This window comes from Misgurnus anguillicaudatus, chromosome 18, assembly GCF_027580225.2.
Source record: "Misgurnus anguillicaudatus chromosome 18, ASM2758022v2, whole genome shotgun sequence".
NCBI classification, from domain to species: domain Eukaryota; kingdom Metazoa; phylum Chordata; class Actinopteri; order Cypriniformes; family Cobitidae; genus Misgurnus; species Misgurnus anguillicaudatus.
Genome location: NC_073354.2, coordinates 3,764,520 through 3,791,840, shown reverse-complemented (window position 1 = coordinate 3,791,840; position 27,321 = coordinate 3,764,520). Strand labels below are relative to the sequence as shown.

Below are 27,321 nucleotides of genomic sequence, written 5' to 3'. Positions count from 1 at the left end.
GCAATACAAAGTCAATGGAGACGGTTGGATTGTTTTCCCCCCAGTGGGCGTGGTTTTCAGGTTATGACCCGCTGCGCTCTGTCTCTATACCACTTTTAATGATATTTACTGTACTGTATGCCAGCATTGATGCATTGTGATTTCCTTTTACGAATATTTTTAAAAGCTGAAAATTACAGAATTTGATTCAATAAAAAACTTTTTGTTGAAACCAATACATAACCTTTGCAACTCTATAGAGTGCTGCAGGGATGACATATTTTAGTAGGCACTCTGAAGTTTGCAGGATACTGGTTCCCTCATCAAAATGCCCATTCATTTTTCCCCATAGACTTTTGGATTATCGCAAAAATAAGCTCTGTGTTTAACAAACGTTTATGACACGTACACATTTTGTCCAACAAGATAATCTTTACAGATAAACACAACTTATGATTTTTAAAGTCTGAATACGTTTACTAAAAATGAAAAGGTAACCTTAGGCTATATGAGAACTACACCACGCTCACTCAAATTCAAGATCATCGACACCAAGCTTCCCACAGCTCTTTGAAACTTTATTAAGCACATTAACTATTTCCCCGCCATTGACGAGATATCTCGTCAATCAAGAGAAAACGCTTCCCCGCCAATGACGAGTATTTCCGTCTTTCCGCAATACCGCTATTTTCCACTAGGTGGCGCCCTTCCGCAAATTTAAATCTCTATGGATCTCTATGAAAAGTCCAAAAATGGAATTATCTCTGCTTTTTGCTCAAAATGTGGTGTTTTTGCAGAAACCTACCCATATTCAAAAGCTGATTACAAAAGAACTCCTGAAGGTAAGATGAAACTTTTTTTGTTGTTGTTTGAAAGCAGAGGGTCTGTTCTTTCATTTGGTACATTGTATGTTTATATATTTGAAGAAGAACATTTTCTGGAAGGCATTAAACTTTTGTGAAAATCATGAAAAATGCTGACGCTGGCTGGCAACTTTTTTAAAAAATGCTGGCGGTGAAAGAGTTAAAAACATGTTCCCTCAAAAGAAATATGAATATTTGTTGACAATTGTGCCCATGTTTTGAGATTTCATGTGTAATTAATGACGTTTAAAGTCCCTGACAACGTCTGTAATCCCATGTAGCAGTTTTTAGCAACTGCCCTTTTAAAGACAATTTAAGGCTTCAAAATTCACAAATTCAATTACTGGTGTGTTCTATGTTGTAGAATAAAAAATTAAAATCTTATTTAAGGAGTTTAACCAAAACCCAATTCAAAAAACCCATTGACTTCAGAATGATTGACCTACACGAGTTTTGCCTACAAAAATACCTCATCCCTGCAGCACTCTACTAACATCTCCGTTTGAAACATGAAATGCAGGTCACTTGGAGAGTTATTTTCATAAATCCTTATTATAAGATAAGATCTGTTTTTCATTTACCAATGAACTGTGGCTTTAAATAACAAAAATCTCACAAACCCATTATGCACTGTAAAACATGAAAGCCTCATTAAGTTATGTGTACTTACTCTTTCTATTTAATTCAAATAATCATGGAAAGTTTTAGATATTAAACTCATGCTTGTAAGTTTCCAAAAAGTTAAATGTAAAGTTACACACTGTCTTAATTACTTGTGAGTTGAAACAAAGCATATCTTCCAGTATATTTAACTCACATTTTAAAGGCAGCAGATGAACTTTTGTTTCTACGTTTAACCAGCTTGAAATGTTTTACAGTGTGGCATTGATTATGTAATCCATCATTACCTCTGTCAATCACCATCTGAATGCCTTGATTGAAGAACATGTTGGGAAAACCACTTCCTTTCCTACAGTGTTTTGCTAATACAGTTCATCATTTTTCACTTCAAGTCTTATGATATTCATTTCATGCTAAACAAGAATAACATTCACTATAAATTACAAAAATTCCCTTAGGTATTGATATTTTTATGTAAGGATTGATCTTCCAAATACACGAGTACCGAAACCATCGATCAGTCCATCCCTACCTTAGTGCTTGCTCTACGCGAGAGACCAGGAGAAAAAATGCTCCATCCACAAACTACATTAAATAATTGACTGGACACCTGTAAAAACTTACGACTTGACTGTATTTGGTAAATATACAATTATATACTGTATGTGTCAACCAAGCTGGTACCCATCAAAGGGTTTCTAAGGTTACCTGAGGTTGCACACACAAGCCAAAATGCTTGCAAGCGGCTCTGAAACTATTCAAGCATCCCGCAGAAGTTGAAAGAAATTTTGCGAGTGGAACATGGCTGTATTTGCTCGCTTCATGGCGATGCAAACAGCATGAAATTGGCAGGGGAGATAAGGACACTTCCTGACACCAGAATGTCAGCAGACTCCCTGTCAATATACAGTGCAGGACTTAAAAGAAACAGTACAGACTGCACGGGGTGCATTATGGTAAGTCATTTACATGCTGTAAACTTTGACTGATCAACTCCTGTTTGATTTTACGTCTTTAAAGACATTAATATACTCCAAGCTAAATCAAAGACTGAGATGGTGTGACATCATTTTTAAACTAAACCTTGTCCATACCATGGTTCTTTAGTTAGTTCAAAACCAACTTGGGAGCATCTATGATTAAAATACTGGGAAAAATTGAAATACAGCACATCGCACTGCAGGACTGCTGAAACGACTAGAAATGTCGTGTCAACTGGCCATTTGCTCTCCTCAGCATGCTCAACTCAGAGTGATTCAAATGCAAATGATTCCTAAGGAGCCGCTGAGTCACGGCCCCCTTTGATAACCTTAAGCAGCCGCTGACGGAGAGGCAATGACCTTGAGTTCCTGCTAAGTTTGACGTAGATGCCTCTCTTATTTTGTACGTATGGATATTTATCGAACTTCACATTTTACAATCCATGTTTATTGCAAGTGCATGAGCATAAAGTGCTAAAATAAAATGGCAGGCTCAGGAATGGCTCAGGAATAGAACAGATCCCGTTATGTAAAACTCAATGACTACAGTATGCAAACGCAGAAGAAAAGTAAGAAGGGACACAAACTGGCCAACTTCAGTATGTCTATCTTACAGTACAGTATGTGTGAGCGCGCGCGTGTGTGCGTGTGTGTGTGTGCGTGCGTGCGTGTGTGAGAGAGTGTGAATTAGCATTGAAATATGGTGGCCGAAAAGTGCAAAAAAAATAAAAAAAATTACATCAAATGAGCAAGTTAAAAACACAAAGGCAAATCTAAAAAAACAAAATGCCAGACAACGTCAGAAAACATATATTGGCGAATGGAATAGTTAATGCTGATTGGACGACACCTATCAAGATACAACGAAAGTACAGTACAGCTGGTACAGGTGTGCACGTTTAAATACAGTATGTATTGCACTTATTGTGGATTCAAATTTGGAGTTCATATGGAAAAAATTCCAAGCTTTGAAAGAGACCCGACAGAAAACAATTTAATTAAATGTCTTATTTTAGATAGATATGTCGTGTGCATTCATTCGAATATCAAGGGAAATTGATTCATCCACAGCAAATCAGAAAATCGTAACATTGATTGTTATTAAAAAATTTGCAAGCGTGTGGGATCCTGTAACATGATACAGCGGGTAAACACAGTATTGGATTTGCGCGGCGTCTGGGGTTCACTAATGAACATCATAACTCTAGCGGGGGGAAAACGTCTCATCTCATACTGATGCCTCCTGACTTACGACCATGATGAAGTGTGCCAATTATACATGAGGGCCACAACATAGGGAGTGCTTGAATCTCACCGTTAATCTGTGAAATCTGTGAAAATGCACGCACAGACCCACAAAGAGTACGATGAAGGTACAGTCGAATGTGTAAAGCTTCTGTATGAGGGTTGAAGGCTCAGATGAAATGTCACTTCCTGGTCATGGCCCAAGGGCTCAACTCCTGGAGTTGCCATGGAAGCCACGACACGCTTGAGCAGAATATTGATTAGATGTGAATGAGTAGACGTTCATACACAGACACACACACAAGCCACAACACTATGATTAAAGTCACATATTTCTAGAGAAAGTCTGTTCAAAAGTCATCTCCAATCACACCAATTGTCCCCACAAACATAGGAATACCAGTGTTTTTGTGACCTTGTGGGGACATTTTGATGTCCCCATGAGGAAACAAGCTTATAAATCAAACAAAATGATGTTTCTTGAAAATGTGAAGACGTAAAAGGGTTTCTGTGATGGTTGGGGTTAGGGAATGGGGTAGGTAAGGGGAATAGAATATACAGTTTGTGTGGTATAAAATGCATTACGTCTATGGAATGTCCCCACAAAACATGGAAACCAGAATGTGTGTGTTTTCTGTTTTAGATGAGCGAAAATAAACATTATGATTATATATGCGTTACGAATGTGACAAAAACAATTTAACAATTCTGGAAAGTAAAATGCACAAACCAGAACCAATTAGGGCTGTCACAATGATTAAATAATCGTCTCATCGCGATTGTTTGACCTCATCACGATGATTTCAGATCACCCCAATGATTGCACAACTCTCTAAAAAACACAAGGGGGAGCTGCAGCCCCTGTACAAACAAAACAGTATCGGATTACTTTTAATTATGTGTTATGTGTATTAATATTTTCTGCCAGGTAAACCTTGCAAAAAAATTTAATTTAAATAAGCACAACAATGTGTGAAAATTATTTTAAAAACAAAGAAAAAAATCTATGACAATTAAATGCCAAAGCAATAAAATAGACAATTAATCGTCATAATCGTCAAGCCCTAAAACAGGCAATTAATCGTCATAATCGTCACAATTTATCAGACAATTAACCGTCAGCCAAATTTCATAATCGTGACAGCCATAGAACCAATATTACTCAACAAATGGATAAGTGTTGGGTCTTCAAACAAACATTTTTGTGTGCTAATTTATGAAGAAAAATTATGTGACACTTTTGTTATGGACGTGATTATGAAATACGTGCTTACCTAACTGAAAAAAATATTTAAGAAAAAAAAAAAATATATATATATATATATATATTTTTATTTTATTTTTTTTTTCAGTTAGGTAAGCACGTATTTCATAATCACGTCCATAACAGAAGTGTCACATAATTATATATAAACTTAAACGGATACCTAGCGTGGGTATTTAAGCCATGAAATATTGGTTAAAACTTTTTTTGCATGACATATTTGCATGAAAATGCTCATATGTGCATTTGAGCTCACCTGCCACTTGCAATGATATGTTTTCGAGCACTTATATGTATACACAGCATTCACAAGACTCCTGCTGTTCCTGGCATATTGCGACGACCTTCGGGACAAGAGGAGAAAGAAATCTTCCCTCTAGCTTATTGAAAGTAAAACTACGTTTCATTTGGAAGAACAAGACAGAATGATTAACTCAGCACATTTTCACACCGCTGGCGCTCTCGTTCAAAGACTAATTATGAAGCTTTGCATTTCTGTCAGGACTCCCACAAGGAGGAACAGTTACAGTATCAGGCTCCAGTGGCACGACGCTATGATCAGGTTTCTGTGATCCTTTGAGAGGACTCGAAAAATCACATACTGTAGGTGTGAGCTGGTAAAACATACACAAAGTGCTTTGGGAAATAAATAGACTTGTAACACAATTCCCTGTGTGCCTGTGTATGCCATAACCGTTTTCGCTGGCTAGGCAAAAATAAACAAAACGGCTGCCGTGTTGTTTCTGAAAGTAATTCGAGTCATTTGATATTACCTTGATATGTTTCTATAAATTGTTAGTCAATATGTTTCTGTAAATTGTTGAATAAGAACAACATCTTATATTTTGCTTAAATGTACTAAAAGTAGTTATTTTAGACAACCGTGCCTGCAATGTCCCTACTATTGGATAAATATCAAAACAAGTCAAGTCTAAATAGCAAACAAGTCAGAAGGCTGTAGATGCTTTGTATTTATTTTTGCATTCTTAACCCAATTCCAGCTTCTATGGCATCATGGCAAGAACTGGTTAATTTAAACACAAGCTTCTCCACACAAGTTGATCAATACATTTGTTGGGGGATTCACCAACCTGCATGCTTTTCCAGATCAATGAGTTTTGTACAAAATCAGAGGCAGGGATATGCCACTGGGAGCTACAAAAATGTACGGTATGTGGAAAATAATGTGTTTTTTTAACCATAAACCACGCAAACACATTTTATTATACCAAATACACAAAATAATGTTGTTGTTGTTTTTTTTTGCAATAAATAGGTGCTCTTTAAAGCCAATGAAAAATGCCTAAGGTTGGGGTGGCTATATTTTATTATACTTTATTTTATGTTGTATCCTCAAAATATAATAAATATTTAGGCTGTTATAGGGCTGCAACTAAAGATTATTTTTCAAAATAATCGACTAATCAGAGTTTGTCTAATATAATCTTTTAGATTGTGAAGCTTTACATAAAAAAAGGTTTGTGCAGCTTTTAAATAGTAAAACATATTTAAATGTTAAAACATAAATAAACAAAACAAACTTTAGACTTTGATGAGAATTAACATTTTTCGTTATTAAAGGGGTGGTTCAGTGGTATTTCATGCACTTATTAACACAGTTATAGAGTTGTTTCCTCATGCTAAATGTAGGCAAAGTGTCAAAAAAGCAGTTGGGCATGTTACAGAGTATTTCTGTGCTGAATGCACTTCGCCAGGGTTCGTACAAGTTTCGGAAAGTTTTTTTCAGGTCCAGCTGACGTTTCAGGGGTTTCTATACGTATCACTTCTTTATATGGGCACTTCTCCCGGAAAACCCCGCCCACCCGTCAATCAGCGGGAGACGCTAGAACTTACAAACATCACATCACGCGACACAGCTTGTTTCATTTTAAAACTCAACAATGGCATGAAAGAAGAAGTGTGTTTTTGGATGTAAAGAGAAGAAAGCCAGCCTTATGGAAACAATGGATATAGTTTATTATCCGGGGTAGCAGTGGAGTTTTGCGTGTGTGTTTGTTTAATGCTGGATTTCATTGTAAAGTCCCAACCGGGTCATGAGTTGCATGCGGTAAGTAAGACTTCTGTCTTATGTTGGAAATAGGTGCGTGCATATAATATAAATGACACGAACATGTAGTGAATCATATTTTAAACAGTGTTGTGTTGCATGACTCGTACTCGCTCCTCCCGCGGTAGTAACTCCTCCTTCTTCATTTTTCGTACGTTATCGGAAAGATTCTGTAAAGCTAATCTTTCTTTTATAAATCTGATTAAACTAAAGACTCTTCTGAAATCATTGTATGAATATGTTGTGACAAGCCTTTGCATGTGGTTATATTCAATCAGAACGGTGCAAATGCCCATAAAAGAGAGATCCAAAGTGACTTAGCATTAAACCTATACATTATATTAGTGTGCCTATGAACCCTAGGATCGAATCCATGACCTTCACACTGCTAATGCACTCTAGCATATATGCTAATTTATCTAGTCTCTGTAAACAATCCTGACAGATATCTTGTATGTTTTAAAAAGCAGTTTTAGAAGATCAGACCCATTAGATGCATTTGTGGGTGGGATAAGCATATTTATGGACAATATTCAGTGGTTATTGTGTTAGTGATGTATTGTTCTAAATCCAAATGTCCTGTTCAGATTTTCTTCTCTCCAATACCTCTCTAAACAAATGCTGTTATTCTCATATATAACATGAAGTGTCCTTTGTTCTGAGCTGTTCATGCGTGATAAAGGTTATGGCCGAGAGAGGAACGCAACATTATGGAGTTGCACAGGTGGTGATTGGGCCCAATGAGATTTCTGTTGTTTGCTGATCATCGTTTGATTATCCTCCCTGAGCAACGGCACAATGCCAGCCATGCCTCCATTAGAATCTCATCTGCATAATATCTGAATCAGTGCAAGTGAAAATTTGCATGCTTTATAGTTCAGCCCCTCCTCTTACTTTAGGTTTCCCTGTTGGTACAGTCCACATTTCACATGCTATATGAATGAAAATGATTTTATTAAGCTAGGGCTGCCACTAATGATGATATTTACATTTGAATGCATTCCTTAATTCTCTTTGTATATTAAAATGTAAAGCGTTCTTTGCTTTGGCTGTTTTTGATTATTGTTTTTTGTTATCTGTGGTATTGATGAAGGATGTGCTCTCCTTACCAAGCAATGTACTGGACAAAATAGGTGCTTTTGTGTGCTGTAACTTGTGATTGAGAGTTGAGTGATGTTGGAGAGCTGCTCATGTGAGAGAGAGGAAAAGAGTGCATTAGCGGAATGAACAAATAATCAATAAGAAGAGAAATCCCAGTGCTGGATAATCCAGTGACAGAGCCCGGGATGAGATGAGAGACAGAGGAGAGAAAAATTTGAGGGGAAAACTAAAGTAAATGATGGAAAAAGCAAATGTGGAATTGCATATGACAAGGCATTCATGCCAAGGGCACTATCTGAATAAAATTGCACACTTACTGTAGAAAGAAAGGGACAAAAGCTGTCACTGGGGCAATGAACAGGGCATACTGGTATCTCACAGGTTCATAATGATATCAAATGCATGCATATCTGTACCTACAATGGTACATTTTAGGTTCTTTTTAAAGGGTAATGTCCAATTGACAGCTTTTGTAGCCTACCCTTTTCTAAAAGTGTAGTTTGCTACAGTAAATGATATTTGGATTACATTTAATAACAGAGAAAGACTGTGGTGTACTATTTAGTGGTTTAAGGGGCAGTTTCCCAGACAGGGTTTAGATTAATCCAGGACTAGGACATTTAAGTCGATTTTGCAAAGATAACTTACAAAAAACTATACTGGTGTGCATCTTGAGAAAAAACAATGGCACTGATATTAACACACAAGGTGTTTTGAAATTAAAGTATATGAAACATGCATTTTAGTCGGGGACTAGGATAAGCCCTGTCCGGGAAACCGCCCCTACAGTGTATGACTAACTGTGCGTTTACACCAGCCGCGGTAGAGGCGGCAAAAACGCGCTATTCGCGCATAGTTGGACGCTTGAACATTTGAGTTCACTCGCTTCATTCTCACGTGAAAGCAGCATGATGCGTCCCATGACGGCTCCCATGACGCAAATTTCCGTGTGTATTTCTCGAATGACTAGAATTTTACGCTGGCTTCTGTGACTCTGCTAAGACTCCGCCAGTCCGCTCGCTTCCTGTAATCATGTCACTACTACAGCAAGGTCCTGATTGGTTAACGCGGCACAGCAAACCGCTGAAGTTCAGATTTTTCAACTCGCGCGTTTCCCGTGGCAACGCTCAATTCGCGCGTTCCACGCCATCTGCGCCGCGCCTATGCCTAATCGCGTCTTTGCATTGACTTAACATGTAAATCATCCGCCCTTGCCGCCTCTACCGCAGTTGGTGTAAATGCAGCATTATGCAGGGTTTACACCAGATGCGGTAGGCGCGGCAAGTGCGAGTGATTTACATGTTAAGTCAATGTAAAGATGCGATTAGGCATCCGCGGTAAGCGCAGCGCAAATGGAACGCGCGTTCCACGTGAATTAAGTCTTGCCGCGGGAAACGCGCAAGTTGAAAAATCTGAACTTCAACGGATTTCCGCGCCGTGTTAACCAATCAGGACCTTGCTGTAGTTGTGACGTGATTACAGGAAGCAAGCGGAGTGGCGGAGTCTCAGCGAAGTCATAGAAACCCCTCCCATGACACGAATTTCCACATGAATGTCTCGAATGACTAGAATTTCACGTGCGAAAAAACCAAGTGAACTCAAATGTTCAAGCGTCGTCCAACTACGTGCGAATAGCGCATTTTGGCCGCCTCTACCACGGCTGGTGGGAAAGCACCATTATGCGGGTTTCACAAAGGACGCAGTGTGTGTGAGCTCGCCGCTGGGTTCAGTGCAGCCAAGCGATTTGTGCTCTGCTGGCCAGACCAAAGTAGGCAGGTTTTTCAATAAATTACTACAGTGTTTATATTTGGGTTAAATAGTGCATGAGGAATACAGAGACTGATGTTGCCCGTCTTCATTTCACGTAACTTTAAGCTGCCTACCTACAACGAGCTACTTGACTTAAAACACAAGCCATTGAAATGAGTGGGTTTCATAGCGCAGCCCAGCGCACACCGCGTCCTATGTGAAAGCCGCATTAGACTGAATATAAAGGAAAAGCAGCCAATAAGAGCTCAGATTAAATGTGAAAAATCATCCTAAGGTGAAACATCAAGAATCTTGCTAATAAAATTACACGAGTATGGTTTTGCAATTTCTAGGCAAAGGGTGACTGCACTTTAGATGATAAAAAAGTTTTGATTTATTTTGGATGCTTTTAATCACCACCATAAATCCCACTGTTACATTTGTGTTAAGCGTTCGGATGGGTTTATTATTATTTTGTAATCTGGAAAAATATACAAATAAAGAGCGAGTGAGTGTTCCAAAACTGTAGTGTAGTTAATAAAAATCTAAGAACATATAATTATGTATGTGACAAACACCATACACTGGCATTTCTATGCTTTTTTATGATTTCACTCAATGAAATATTCATTTTGATCTCAGACAGGATCCTGCAGTAATGTTTTTTATGTTATTTCACAAATTAAGATGGCAAAAAGATTCAAATTTATAGTGGATGTGCACTAGGCACTGCAAAGAAAAGCTTAGTTGCAATATACAATACATGTCAAAACAAATGACAACAAGAAAAAAATTACAATAAAAAGAAATAGATACTGTTCTAATAAACATTCATATCCAGGTGGGATTTTTCAGCGGATTCCCGAGTTAGCTGAGAAACTGCAGGTAATATGCTCTATGGTGCAGTTTCCTGGACAGAGAATTAAGATTAATTCAGGACTAGGCCTTAGTTATAATAGTTTTTTCCTCCTAGGACCTTTTTCCCTCCTGGCTAAAAAAATGCGGGAGGTTTTTCTCCTAGGGTTATTTTCAACCCCTGGGAGTCAGCTGACATTGGCTTAACTTAAAACCCTCTTCTATACGTTACATCATTAACACGCTCGCTTGTAAAGTTTATTCATAGCTGCAGTATTTTGCTACTTATGCTGTCTGTCGATTATCTGTGTTTTCCCCTGCTTCTATTATTGTAAAGCTGCTTTCAACCAATTACCAATTGTGAAAAGCGCTATATAAATACAATTGAATTGAAAAAAAAGGATATTTACAAACAAACCTTTCAAAAAACATTACTGGTGTGAATCTTGAGACAAAACAATAGCACTGATATATGATAAGATGTGTCAGTACAAGGTGTTTTTAAATTAAAGCAGCACAAACATGCAGACTAGGATAAGCCCGGTACAGGAAATCGCCCCTATAAGTTACAAAAGGTTGTGCGGGCTTAATTCGGACGGGTTTAAAATCACCAAAGGCATTTGTGACAAACAAATTCACCAAACTTCCTCTGGGAAATCTCCTCTAGTCCCGTCTGAATAGAGCTAAAGATTACAAAAACAAACTGAAGAGAAAAAGTGTAAACATCCAGGAGTATAAAACACCCTAAACACAAAATGGCCTGACCATGTGCAGGAAACTTCCATTAAATATTTCACATACTGTATACGTGAATAAGGCACGAACACACATTTCTGTGTTAAAAGGGTGAGTGTCTGTAATGTTACAGACCGCTAAAGGCATATTATGAGTCTGAATAGTGTTCGCCATGTTACATAAGCACTGAAGCACACTCGAGCAAAGAGACAGAGAATCTGTGATGTTTAGATGATGTCCACCGGTTAAAAGTCTTTGAAAAATGGCTATATGGAAGAATATACAATAAACTTTGACAGTATAGTGACTTTCTATGCTATACATACTACAGTCTAAAAATGCTGGGTTGTTTAAATTATTTGTTGAGACATATTCTTGGTCTATTTGACCCAACGTCTGGGTTTGTCCGTTTTTGACCCAGCACTGGGTTAATAAATACCCCAGCATTTTTTAGGGTATACGTAGGGGTGGGCGATAAACCGGTAGACATAATTAACCGGTAGAAAATTGTCAACCGGTAGAGATTTTGGACTATCGTTTCTATCGAGGTTACGTGCCCACGTCACGCTCCTGTGCGCGTGGTCACGAAAACGTAACGTTTGTACACGTATTTAAGCACTGCAGTTTTAAAACAAGTTATTTTAAGCCATTGAAACACAGACAACAGATCTGTATGCGTGCGTTCTTTCTGTGTGTCAGGAGCGGACAAGTCGCGCAGCCGCTGCTTTTTCTGTCTGTGAGGAACGCGCAAGTCGCGCGACTGCTGCTCATTAAGCTCGCGAGCATTTTTCCCGCTTTATTGGCCTTAAATACATATATGCGTCAAAATTCCCGTCTTTGCAAGCATCCTCATAAACACGACCAGTCAGGTCTTAAGAGAAAGTAAACAGCTAAAACAGAAAGCGCATGTGTGACAGTGTATTGGATCTGGACGTTGGTCTTAAAGGGGAAGTTACCTAATTTTGCTCCCGTCTGTCACTCGTGTTAATCAAACAGCATTGAGAGAAAATCTCTCACTGCTCCTGATTAAATCACTTTTCTACCTTAAATAAAAATATGTATAGGCTTATACATACATGCATAATTATTTATTATCATTCTTATATGACTGTTTATCTTCAGAGAGCTTGAGTTTTGTTTGCTTTTTATCTTCTTTCTATGCTTGTATATGTTTTTTTGTGAGAATTATGAACATTTCTATGGTATTAAAGTTTAAACCTTATTAAAACATAAAAAAACCTCTACCGTGATACATATCGTTATCATGATATAAAATTAATCCTATCGTGATAGAAGATTTTGGTCATATCGCCCACCCCTAGGTATACGTTTGAGCATCTGGTTTGAAGCTTGAGTATGTGTGCATTTAATAAGAGGGTTTTTGGATGAATCCATACAGAAAGAAAGAGTAAGAGAGAGAGAGGATACTAGGGATAATTAGTTGGAGTGAATACTGATCACCAGTGCTGTACAGAGGGACTCAGAGCTCTGAGCAGAGATTATCTAAACTAGAGCTGAACTCTTCAAATCACTCCTCAAAGACAGCTAGTGACATATCTCTCGCACTGCAGTACACAAGGAACCCACCCAGCCAGGATCACTTCAGACTCAAGCCCACTCGTGTGCTGGCTGTGATCACAAAGAGTTTGGTTGACCTTCAGCCACCAGTAATTTCATCATCCTCAGCACCAGCACAGCACACAGTGATCCTCAGTCATTAGTCTGAGCTAATAACCTCTTCCCATTTCTCTACAACATAAGTAGAGGGTTGGTGAAGTGCTCATTTTCCTTCTCAGAACATGAAGAAAAACCATTACAGTTACGATTAGATGTCTCTCTGTTATGCTGTGTGGGAATGATTGCGTAGGCATGAACCTCACTAAAGTTTCTTGTTTTTCCAAGCAGAGAAGAAGCCAGGTCAACAGTTTACTAACAATGCAGACATTAATGCTAATCTGCAGTACACGAGTCCTACACACATAATACGGTAAGGAAATTGTGCAATACCTTTGTTTCGGCCTACGTGAGGGTTGAAGAGGTTCCACAAAGAAAAACAGGAGAAGAGGTGACCACAGGGAAAGATAGTTGGAAAGACAGAAAAACAGGAATAGAGTAAATTGTAGGATACGCAGGGTAAGAGTTAGTTCTTGTACAAACATACACCTTAAGGACAAATGACATTTACGTGCACTTTAGTATACGGTGTGAGCATGCTTGCTGGCAATCTGCTTGCGCAAGTGCTTCCACATCCATATCACTTGAATTTAAATGGAAAAAAGCATGTTAGTGTTTCTCGTGCTCTGGGACAGAACTTGGCAGTTTAGAAATTTGTTTTAAATCTTATTACACCTAACACAGTGTCCTAACTACACGTGATGTGATACGATTCCAGCCATAGCCAATATCTGTCCACAATGAACAAAAAAGGGACATGCCGCAACACAACTAATCACAAAACACAGCCAATTACAACAGTTCTCTGACCAATTATTTAACAGTTCATTGAATGAGATCTCTGTGGCCAATGGTCAGGGGCGTAGGAATAAGTTTAACATTGGGGGGGACACATATCGGAAACCTGACGGATCCGTTAATGGCTTGAACAGAAATATGTCTTAAATGAACTACAGTGCAAAACATTCACCCACATACTTTATTCAGGCATTAAAATGGGTTAGGGGTGAAAATGGTGAGAAGGATGCCCCCTAGGGAAAATTTCATATTTTAAACCATCAATCTGATGCATATTGAGATGCTTTTTTTGCCTTTAATGCCATATTGAAGTCTCCTGATTTTGAGATGCTTTTTTGCCTTTAAAGCCATATTGAAGTGTCCTGAGGCATATATATCAGAAAACCCGGAGCGGATCCTGAGCGAAGTCATTACAGAACGCTTACTGTAGAGAGAAGAACTTGCTTTGGCTCCACCCCAGGCTTTGTATACAACTCGTCTTTATGAAAAGTGAATTTAAGAATTTTGTAATTGACGTTAATCTGTCGTAGGACGGAGAACTTTTATCCATGGTCTAACGTTTTGACAGAAAATATAATTATCCTCTTGTACAAAATTATTACCGACTCACATTCCTTTCCTCTTCCCCGTGAGGGGGAATCACTTAAACTGAGCTTCTTTTTATGGGCACTTCCCCCGGAAAACCCCGCCCACCCGTCCATCAGCGAAGACGCTAGAACTGACGAACATCACGCGGCAGCTTAGTTTAATATCAAAACTCAACAATGGCACAAAGAAGAAGTGTGTTTTTGGATGTAAAGAGAAGAAAGCCAGCCTTATGGAAACAATTGATATATTTTATTATCCGGGGTAGCAGCGGAGTTTTGTGTGTATTTTTTCTTGCGCAGGATTTCATTGAAAAGTCTCAACCGGGTCATGAGTTGCATGCGGTAAGTAAGACTTCTGTCTTATGTTGAAATTAGGTGCGTGCATATTAAATGACACGAATATGTAGTGAATCATAAGTTAAACAGTGTTGTATAGTGTTGCATGACTCGTACTCGCTCCTCCCGCGGTAGTAACTCCTCCTTCATCATTTTTTCGTACGTTATTGGAAAGATTCGGTAAAGCTAATCTTTCTTTTATAAATCTGATTAAACTAAAGACTCTTTGGAGATATAAAAGATGTAACACTGCTCTATAGGTACTCCAGATTAACATCAGAAATGCAGAAACAGCGTGTGTTATGTTAGCTTTAAGCTCAAATTGCGCTAAAAAAACACTATGGCATATTCGTACATGGCAAATTTTACCAGGTGGCTAATCCGTATTAATTCCTAACACCACATATGTACATTTTGGTACGATTTGCCTTTGCCCCTCTGACGTTGGGGTTAGGGGTGGGTCATGCGTTTTTGCATGATTAACTGTGCATGAATTCCTACGAATTAGCCAACTCATAAGATATGTACGAATTTGTGTGCGATCACATGCTTTTAGCTAATCCACATGTGCACAGGTTATCAAGCGCCTCACACAACTCTGTATAGAGCCCCTCCCCCAGAGAATCGTCAGTCTTTATCGATTGATGATTGGTTCTTTTAATTGGAAGGCCGGATTTCTGTCGCCAGAGCGGCCATATTGAGTATAGCATTATCCTATGTAGCAATAGGAGTGCTTAATGTCGTAATTAGTGTTTTTGTCAAAAATACATTTGGTTAGAAATGCATAAAGCTGGAGTATGCAGCTAGCGATAGATCCCACCCTCTCTTCAGAGCTCTCTCTAAAGTCACACTTCCTCCAAAACATATAAACATTGATGAACATTTTATGGTCCTGGGACTTCCACAGAAAATATATATTTGCAAAATATTTAAACCTTTGACTTTCAGCCAAAAATGTATTTTAAAAATATTGCCTACCTAACTTAAAAAAACAAATTATTATTATTAAGGTATATTCATTATAATTATTAATTTTAGCTAATTAATTTAAATATTTATGTTATATTTATTGCTAGAGATTAGGATATTATGTTCCAAATGTTGGCAACAATTAAAAATTCCAAATGTCACATAAACTAAGGCTTATATACGGTTTAGTCTAAAGGTTAAAAACCTCCTTTTACAGACACTGTGCTAAAGAAAGATTTCATTGCTAAGGGTTTCAGGCAATATTTTGTACCCTTTTCAGAGAAAGTGCCAAGTCATAAGGTTGCAATACTAGTAATATTGTACAGATATGAGAAATCGCTGGCAGAGGCCAAGTATTCTGTACAAAACCATCGCTCTAGATTATTCATTCACCTAAAAGGTGAATTTCATTTCCTTTCAAAAGCATTTTATTCAGAGCTGTTCAGTTTAGTTCAGGGATATATTATTTATACTGTAGTCGTATGGTGAATCTGCCAGTCCATGAAAAAGATGTCAGTAATACACTGACCAGATCTGTGATTGTACATTAAGGGTCAGCTGGCACTGCAGTAACATAACAAGAAAATGACAAGACACGCTATGACATCACGAGGGGAAATTATCAGGCCTCCTAAGCTGACAGGTCACCACAACGTCACAGAAAGAAGACAGCAGGCATGCATATACATTTACGAGGATGCAGAGAACCGCATGCATGTGCAAGTGCAACAAAAACTATCTAAACACACTGGAAAATGTGCGAATGAAAGAATAAAGACAGATCATACCTTGTGGAGACTTCACCATATGCGCGAACCCTTGGGGAGGAAAACGAAATTGAAAGACAAAGAAAAGACTTAACACCAATACCAATACAGTTCAGGTATTGTGACCACTCATGGTTTGGTGAAAGACAAACCATGGCTATCACACTAAAAGCTGAAGCTTTCTCAAATAGAAAAGCTTCTCATATAGAAAAGAGTCTGATAACATTTCTGTCTTTCTACAGTAAAGCAATGCAATATTATCAATAGGTTGTGGCATTAGGAGCTTTCACACATAGAGCCTTACAATAATTTTAACACCGTCTTCTCATTTGGAAATCAAAAGTGATTAGGATCCGTTGCTTAAATGTGGTTAATGGGCTTATTTCCCAACTTTAAGAGAAGAAAACTAGTCTTAAAAAAGTAAAACGCATGCTGCTTATCCTGGCAATGAACCTGTCCATTTAGACAGACATTTGCACATTTTGCAGATGCTTTTATCCAAAGCAACTTACAGTGCCATCAATCTATACATTTTTTTTTTTGCATGTTTGTCACACTTTAATGTTTCAGATCATGAAACAAATTTAAATATTAATCAATCAAAGATAACACAAATAAACACACCATGCAGTTTTTAGATGAAAGTTTTTTTATGAAGGGAAAACAAAATCCAAACCCACATGGCAATGTGTGAAAAAGTGCTTGCCCCTAAACCTAATAACTGGCTGGGCCTCCCTTAATAGCAACAACTGCAATCTGAACTTGCAACGAGTCTGTTACAGCGCTGTGGAGGAATTTTGTCATACTTATCTTTGCAGAAATGTTTTAATTCAGCCTCAATGGAGAGTTTTCGAGCATAAATGGTCTTTCTAAGGTAATGCCACAGCATCTCAATAGAATTGAGGTGAGGACTTTGACTAGGCCACTCCAAAGTCTTCATTTTGTTTTTCTTCAGCCATTCAGAGGTAGACTTGCTGGTGTGTTTTGGATCATTGTCCTGCTGCAGATGGCCGGACATTCTCCTTCAGGATTTTTTGGTAGACAAAAGAATTCATGTTTCCAGCAAGTCTTCCAGGTCCTGAAGCAGCAAAACAATCCCAGACCATTACACCACCACCCCCATATTTTACTACTGGTATGATGTTCTTTTTCTGAAATGTCATGAACACTGACCTTTACTGAGGCAAGTGAGGCCTGCAGCTCTTTGGATGTTGTTGTGGGGTCTTTTATGACCTCTTGGATGAGTTGTCACTGTGCTCTTGGGGTAATTTTGGTTGGACAGTCATTCCTGGGAAGATTCACCACTGTTCCATGTTTTCGCGAGTTGTGGATAATGGCTCTCATTGTGGTTCGCTAAAGTCCCAAAGCTTTAGTAATGGCTTTATAACCTTTTCCAGACGACTAGATCTCAATTACTTTCTTTCTCATTTGTTTCTGAAAATCTTTGGATTTCAACATGATGTGTAGCTTTTGAGGATATTTTGGTCTTCTTCACTTTGTCAGGCAGGTCCTATTGAAGTGATTTCTTGATTGTGAACAGGGGTGGCAGTAATTTCTGGGTGTGGCTAGAGAAACTGAACTCAGGTGTGATAAACCACAGTTAAGTCTGGCCCAGTCCCAAACGGCATACTCCGACTTGTGGACCTCCTCAGAGTCCACACTTTGATGACATCATGTAGTGCTGACCATAGGGACCCTTGACACGAGTCCATGAGGGAGCACCGGAGTCGTATTTTGGGACAGACTCAAGCGTCACACTGGAAATAGGAAGAGAAGTTGCCCATCAGTGTGAACTCCTCCCTTCCGTCGTCTGATTGGTCTGATTGTTCTTTCGCAAGGACTTCTGGGTTGGTAAAGTGCGCGAAGCCTGCTGCAGTGCGGCCTTCACCAAAGAACGCATAAAGGGTGCAAACATGGTGCTGATGAGCACACTTTGGAGCATAAAAATGACAGATGGGAAACCCCACAGACTTGTAGACTAAGCAAAATTTAAGTCCACATGAAGTGCGCCATTTGGGACAGGGTCATTTAACACTTTTTCACACAGGGCAAGGTGGGTTTGGATTTCGTTTCGCTTCATAATAAAAACCTTCAATAAAAACTGCATGCTGCGTTAACTTGTGTTATCTTTGATTAACATTAAAATATGTTTCATGATCTGAAACATTAAAGTGTGACAAACATGCAAAAATTAAATACATTATATTCTGGGAAATTCAAATTGGATGTGGCAATCAAAATTTCTGTCAAGAGAAAATGTGCATGCTTCTGACAATCCAAGCCGTTGGGTTAAATAAACCCAGAAAATGTTTATGTATGACCCCAGTAATGGGTTAAATTACAACCAAATGGTAAAAACCAAGCATGTTTTACAGTGTATTAACACTGTCCTATAATGAAAGGCAATAAAAGCCTCCTTATACTGGCTAATCAAACTAAAGGAGCCGCAATTAAACGCATCACTTTTAAATGGAAAATCCATAGAAATTTAAAGAATTTATATGTTACCAAAGTAGTAGCCTATATTTATTAGTGACTATATTTAGTAATGTAAACAAAGGACATTTCTACCAAGTTGACCACTGTTGACAATATTTTGTTCTTGACACGCAAGCAGTTGAACAGGTTTTATGTGTGAAAGCGACTACTAATTAAAAAGTAGACTTTTCTATTTACTATTAGAACATTATTTAAATATTCTTAACTTTGTTTAGTGTTTATATAGTGATATATTGTATTTACAGCTTCAAACTTACCAGGAGTTTGGTTGACAGCTTTTGAGAAGATGGCACAAAGGGAAAGCAAGACAGAGAAAGTTCAACCGTTAGAAACCCTTTTTACTTTGCATGAGGGTTGTCATGCAAAAAACATTAAAACCAATTGGTTTGTCATGCAAGGGACATTGCTACCCCTGTGCATGCCTGTTCAAAAAACAACCCTGTGGAAAAAGGTCTGTAATATCTGTTCCATTGTCTCAGAAAAACAGATTGACGTTATTGTTTCAAATCACCCCATTACATTGAGAATAAGACCGGAGATTTATTCCACATCTAGGAGTTTGGAATGCCACAGCGTTCCTCACATACACTGGATAAGGTCGTAAATCCAAGCAGGTTACTAAACCGGCTGTCCGTGTGGACCGTGTGAATTTACGAGGTTGTGAGGTTTGTGGATTTCTGGACACAAAAAAATTACTCTCAATTGAAGACTCGTGTGTGTATACCAGTGAATCATCCACATATGCTTTTATGTTTCTGAATAACCCCATTGAATGAATGCACACAGATTGCAAGAGAAAATGCAAGAGAACAGCACCGATTTCTACACAAAAACAACCTTGAAACAGGCCTTTGAGATTGTAAGACTTACATGAATCATCCCAAAAGTCTCTCTACTATAATAAATACGACCAACCAATTTAAAGATATCATTCTCATAGCACTGAATGGATCTCTAAATGAAAAAAGACTGAAATCTCTACAAAGGCATAAAAACATGCTGACTGACTGAAAAACACTAAATCTGGTTCGCCGTCTTTGGTTGTAGGTTGTTGAATTGTGTATATGGCCAACCAAATAACTTATTGTATCCCTCTTAATTGACCAGATAACTTGTCAATGGTGGGGAAAGAGTTAACATTTATTTCAAAATGTATTTCGGGGCAACAAATACATGTTTAATTTTACAACCCATACAGCAAAAATATATTTTTCCTGGTCAAAATATTAAAGTTTATTTAATTAGAATTTTATAATGCATTGAAATAATCTTTTTTAACTTTATTTGAAAGGGTCATGAATAATAATGTTGAGCTCTTCTCTGATTCCTCTGCTCTGAGGCTCCTGTCAGTAGCTCGCATTAGTTAACAGACTTTATATGTTTGGCCTGTATCAGACGAAAATACTGATCAATTTGAGTGGAAAAAGGTAATGCAAAACGTAAATATAAAGTCAATAGTAGAACTTCAGCCTAAAAGCTAGCGTATAGCATTAACTAGCATATAGTGCAAATTCAGGAGTCACAACTTTTTTTGTAGCATTTTAACAACTTTGTAATTAATTAAATGTGTAATTTAATGTTGGGGTGTACATCATGACTGTGACGTCACAGTTGGTGCTATTTTGAGATTAGCCTGTTTTTCAGCAGTCTTTTGCATGCACAACACTCTAAAAACAAATGGTGCTATATAGCACCAAAGGTGGTTCTTTGCTCGTAATCATAGAAGAACCATTTTTAGTGCCATATAGCACCGGTGAAGCACCTGTGAAGTACCTGTGTAGAACCATATAGTGCTATGTAGAACCATTTGTGGTGCTATATGGCCCCTATATGGTTCTACACAGGTGCTATACAGGTGCTTCACCGGTGCTATATGGAACTAAAAATGGTTCTTCTATGATTACGAGCAAAGAACCACTTTTGGTGCTATATAGCACCGTTTGTTTTTAGAGTGAAGGTTTACATAAGAAGTACGAAACAATCATGTTTGAGGCTGTCAGTACCATGTACAAAGCTTTTCTTATGTATCTATGTCTAGGTAAATACAGTTTTTTATTCTATGGCACCTTTAATTATAAAATATAAAAACTAAAGTATATTTTTCCAATGCGACGAGAATATAAATGCATTAAAATATATTTACTTTTAAAATATATTTCAAACTAAACAAATGACCAGAAAATGTATTGGTGAAAAAATATTTTTTGTAAAAATATTTCAAAATATATATCAGGCCATTTTATATTTTTGAAATCCAATTTGGCCTTATGGGATGATGATATATGGTATGAAGCACCTCAAAAACTCCCTTTTTTGCACTTTTTAATCACTTTGGGTAATTTCACTGAATAGTCTTATGTTTTAAGTTCTACTATTGTGGAGCTGGTTAAAAAACACAGCTTGTCTATTGTCTGCCACTAAATACATGAGTCATATAATAATGCAGAAGAGCTCGTACATGAATAAAATGTATCCGCCTTACCATCCCATGATTTCTCTATATAATTATCAACAAAATGACTGCCACTAAAACAATATACCCTGTCCTTCTCTGATGTTTAACAAAAACATGCAAACATGCAGTTTTTATAAACTTAGAATGAGACGTTTTTATCTACATACATCGAGGGTCCCCTTACATGGAGGTCGCCATTTTGTGCCACCGTGTTTCTACAGAAGCCCTTAATGGACAAACATTTTTACTAAGTTGTCTCTGATGATGAAATGTTTGAATGTTGATGCCTATCGTAGCTTCTTTATGCATTTTAAAAGCGAGGGTTGGGCAGTGGACTGAGCCGTTGGTTGCAATTCGCAACTTCACCACTAGATGCTGCTAAAATTTACACACCGCACCTTTAAAGCGTAAAGAGAGGGAAAAGGGGTTTATCGTCTACATGTGACCATATCCCTCTTGATGACATGCTGCTCGGATTTAATCCTTTGCTCTATTTTCATCCCTTAACTCAAATCCCGTCATTTGCCAATGCTGGGTCAAAAGACACGAATGCCCACTGTGCCTGAATCAGGTTGCCAGTTATTTCAACTGACCTACTTTTGTAGTAACTGTCATATTTTCATGTATATTTATTAGTCCTCACAGCTAAGCCCACAGCCATTGTTTTGACATTTTGTTTGCAGTTTTCCTTATTAACTGCTTTTTATTAAAGCCTCCTGTAAAACTATGTGGAGCTTGTAAAGAAAATAGGGTACATTTAATGACACGACAATTATTTTATTCAAGGGTATCCTAAAAGTTAAAGCATCATTTAATTACTTTTTTCCACTTGCACATAAACTAGCATGAATAAACTAACAGATTAAACTAGCAGATGCATTTCCCAGTAAAGTCTGCGCATTATGTGGTCACTACGACTTCAAAAACTGAATACTATGGTGTGGTACATCAGTGCAGATCGAAGATGTGTTTTATGGCTAAATGCATATTGTTTTAAATGTTTTAATCTTGATAATACGGGTGCTTGTGTCCCTGCTGCTATGGTTCTCTCTCGTGCCATCTGCATGCTATGAGGGTCTCTGCTAGTCTGTTGAGGTATTACTGGTGTTTGTACAATACCACGCATTGGACAGACTGTTCATATGGCTTTTTACCAGAAGCAAACATTAAATAAGCGCTGCGCTCATTTTTACTTACTGTTATTTGACTCTCACAGGGGTTATTTGCAACACCAATCCAGTTAAAAAGACCATAAATTAATACCATATCATGCTGGTTTGGTAATGGTCTAGCTGGAGGAGCAACGAAACTAGGCATCACTTTTTACGCATAGGCTATCCCCTCCTTTAGCGTCACAATTGACGTGCATTCCACATCACTTTTTGATGCTCAGAAAACCGTTATAACCAGGCCACATGCACTGTATAGTCAAGTGCACTTTCTGCATTTAAAAAGTTGGGTCATGTGTCGACTGCAATGGTTGCCAGATCATGATGCTCTGTTGCATCCTCCACAACCTGACTCGATAAGCTATGTAGTTTTAATTAGTTACCTTGTGCAGTGTGCGTCAAACACAGACTTAAGTGTTTATACTCTTATCTGATTTGGATGCTAAACATTTTTATCAGAAGGCACAATTGAACCTTAGCAAATTCTATAAATGAGTAAATGCCGACATGCTGTGAGAGGCTGAGTGCGTGTCAGTCTAAATTTAAGCCTGTCGTTTATCTTCATCGCCCACCAGCGAATTAGCCATTTCTCTTTCGTTACTCCCCTAATTACAGAACGTTCCCACAGATCAACGGCACAATCCGTTATCAGACACGTCCATTAATCTCTAGACACGACTTGGGCCTGATGGGGCCAAGCCAAGTCGTGATGGCTCTGATGGCCATGCCTGCGGTCAAAGCACAAGACGGGCAGAGCAAAACCTCACTGTTCTGACATTAGAGCTCACATTTATCACATCATGTCTTTCTTTTGTCCTGTTAGTGATTGGCTCCTCATTAAGAGGACTTTAGGACTGCTGGTTGCCAGAAGGCAAGAGAGATAGCAATATACTTCACTGACCCCCAGCTTTACATACATCTCCTGGTCCAGAGCATTTTTTTAACTTTTACAAATGATATTGTTTCTTCCCATCATGCACTACGATACTCTTGGTTTATGCAACAGTCAGTCTTTGAAGGCAAGAAAAGCTACCAAATCTATAGATACAAAAATGTGAGGTCCTTTACAGATTCCTGCAAAACTACAACCGAAGATGACTACTGTGAACAGACTAAAGGGCTTGGGTTGGATCATGAAATGAAAGAAAGCATGCACATTCAGGTCTTCTAATTCCTTCCCCATCTAAATGTTTTTTTATTAACGCCTTGAATAAATGTTAATGCATATGAAATTGCAAAATATACACAGGGCACAACATGAAAAGACTAATCTCTTGGCAAAAGTCTCTTGGCAATTCTGTGTGCATTCATAAAATATAATCATTTTTGAGTCTTTATTTTAATACCTGCTGGCAAGTCAACAGTGAGAGTAATCCCAAGTAGGTATCAACATTGAAGTACAGTCAAAAGAAAAGATTTGACCTTCTAGTATTAATCTAAGAACTCAGAAAATAGAAATCCTAATCTCAGATCAAAATGTTCAGCTCTTGAAATTGTGGTGTACCTTCCATTGTCCGCAACATGTGAAGGATCTAGGTGTTTCATGGGGAAAAAAGGTAATTCACCTGTCACAGTGACCATTAAAAAACAAAGATGGACATCCCCTGTTGTAAGGTCTGAAATGAACACAATTTCTACAACATTTTAGTTACTCCCTTATGTTTGAGAATGAACAAAAATAACCAAAAACTGATCTGTCTCTCCAGCACCTTTAATTGCATATAATATTCCCAAAACAGTATTTGGACACTTAGGTCACACTTAAAAAATGTATAAATGCCAATGAATTAGATCAACTGGCAAAACAATAGGCATTTTCCTAAGACAAACTTAATTTTAGTCTATTTTGTAATTGCAAGTTTAGTCAAATATGCAAGTTTTCATATCTAAGAGAGGCCATGCAGTGGGGCTTAAGTGTCCAAACAGGGTCACTGTACATTTTCATCATTAAGAAAAGAGGATATACCTGTACATAGAATGCAAGTCTTACCTGAACATTTATACTGTTATACTGTCTGTTATACATTCATTCATGTTATGAGTATATGCTACTATGAATTATGAGGTGTCTTTTACTTAAAAATATTGTTAATAATGTGTGTGTGTGTGTGTGTGTGTGTGTTGATAAATGATAAGATACTACAGTATTTCATATAAACAATGTTTTAGTCAACATAAAGCATTTTTAAAAACTAATTTATTTGTGATGTGAAATCTAATATAGGATAGAAATCTAATGAGGATATTGCATTAAAATTCTTAGGATCAATCAAAAGGATCTTTTGATATGTTGGTGAAAAGTGTGAAAAGTTCAATAGCAGTACGGAGCCAGAACTGACTGCTTAATGGAAAAAATGTCTAAATGTATATTGATTAACGTTATCCATTAGGCTGCATGTAATTTTTTGCGTTTTCAAGATGTTTAATAGCCATTTAAACACAGCCCAGATGTCTAGGCTAAAAGCCCCAAAATAAAACTAAAGGGATAGTTTACACAAAAAATATAAAAATTTTGTCATCATTTTCTCATCCACATGTTGTTCTTAACATTTATGAGTTTCTTTATTGTTAAAAACACAAAAGACGATATGAAGAGTTTGGTTCCAAAACGAGATTTTTCTTATTATGTTATCATGTTTTATTATGTTTTATTGAGCTACTTAGCTGTATTTTTTAGTTATTAAGGCTAAAAATCAAATGAAACCACATTTTAAACATAAAAAAGTATAAAACCATTGACTTCCATAGTAAGAAAAACAAATACGAACTTAATGGGTACCGTCAACACGGTGCTTTCCATCATTTATCAAAATATCTTCTTCATCATTTTTCACAATACTTCCATAATATTTGTTTTTCTTACTATGGAAGTCAATGGGTACCGTCAACTGTGTGCTTACCATCATTTATTAAAATATCTTATTTTGTGTTCATCAGAAAAAAGAAATTCATAAAGGTTTACAACAACATGAGGATTAGAAAAGGATGACAGGATTTAAATTTTTGGGCGGACTATACCTTTAAATAAAATAGATAAATAAATGAAACATCTTGTAATAACTGTTGACTTTACTTACATGATGGAATATCATACATCTAGCAAATTAGTTTGACATGTAACCAAATTCAAGTTTATTTTGGCTAGAAGTGGGTTACTCATAGCCAAACTATATTGGGTATATAGTTAACCTAGACAGTGAAATGATGGCTATTGCTTGCTGTGAGAGGACATCAGCAGCAAAGCCATTTAAGATGCAAATTATGATTATAGACAACGAAGATATACATATATTTTTTTAAAGTTCACTGATAAATCATGGATAATAAGACCAGGAACACGAATTTACGTATTTATTAACACGGTTTTCTGTAAATAGAGAAATAGAGAAACGTTCCTACCTTCATTGCAGTAACGGCCTGCATACCCTGTTTTGGAGCAGTCACAGTAAGTTTCACCATCAGCCATTGTGCAGCTGCCTCCATTTTCACAGGGATTCTCCGTACACAAGCCTTCCATCTCTAACCGGACTTTGTGGCTTCCCAAACGTGTTGGAACCTGATTCCCGTAACCCAGGTCCGTAATAATCCCCTTGAACGGTGTGATCTCCTTAACTGACGGTAGCGTTAGAGCAGACGTCCGAATGTCCTGGGGCACTCCTCCGACGTACAGGTCGCTGACGATCTTCATAAACTGCCTCTGCGGTTTCACTTCATCCGTTTTGGAATCCCCGTCTACTGCCAGCGCTGTTCGCAAATTGTGTCTGCTGATGGTGGCGAAGTGCCAGCGGCTGTCGTTGACCAACTTGTCGGAGGTTATTGTCGTTTCTGCGCAGTCCACGCTAAAACGCAACTTCAGCTTGCCTTCGTCGACAGTCACGAGCAAGAAGTCGCAGTATCCTCCATCGTCAAAGTAGAGAACCAGAGCGTTTGATATAGCTGTTTTGAACTGAAAGTTGAGGTCACTTCTGGTGCTGGCATCCCAGCGAAGATAACGCGCCCACTGACCCTCCGAGCCTGTGAATTCTAGGCCCAAACCGAGACTCAGGACGGTGCTGAGCAGCAATAGTACACGATGGGGCTGAGAAAGGGGAGGCATTGTAACAAGATTATGCAATAATCAGGGTTCCTCAAAAAAATAAACAAAACAAATTCCTTAATTGAGTTTTTTTAATGATTGGAAGCCCATAGAAGAAACATCAAATCCTTTAGGTGACCAGCACGTGGACAAAGAAGGTAAAGCCATGGAAGTGCTACTCCAAATCTCGCTTAGCGCAACCAATATTACTTCCAAACACTATTTTGATGAGAGGTGGACAAATGCTTAGCTTTCCCGATCTGTGTTAGAGAGGCTTGACTGGTGAGGTTCCCTCGAGAAAACTTCCTGGATTAAAACACAGATGCTCCATATTTGTGACTCGGTTATATCGCCACATGTTAACGGCCACACTGGGCCCTTTTCTGATCTGTGAACAGAAAAAAGATTACACAGAAATGTTCATTAGCCTTAGTATACTGTACATGAAGTATACACACTCAAACATTTACCAATTACATGGGCAGCTTTCTTTATTCTATAAAGTCCCAAGTATACTTCATTTTTTACACAT

At 37.9% G+C, this 27,321-nt stretch overlaps 1 protein-coding gene across 17 annotated transcripts in view; it reads right to left on the bottom strand.

Moving 5' to 3' along the window:
• nrxn3b (neurexin 3b) overlaps positions 1-27,321 on the bottom strand; it is a 407,078-nt gene that overhangs the window by 371,510 nt on the left and 8,247 nt on the right. For all 17 annotated transcript variants that reach the window (XR_012358544.1, XR_012358545.1, XM_073855573.1 and 14 more), the window contains 3 exons: positions 26,114-27,177; positions 19,348-19,365; positions 16,613-16,642 (listed from right to left, as the gene is read on the bottom strand). Coding sequence is in view for 15 of the 17 variants with exons in the window: in XM_073855573.1 (XP_073711674.1) it covers positions 16,613-16,642; positions 19,348-19,365; positions 26,114-26,810 (745 nt within the window). In the remaining 2 variants the exon portion in view is untranslated. The remainder of the gene's footprint in view (positions 1-16,612; positions 16,643-19,347; positions 19,366-26,113; positions 27,178-27,321) is intronic.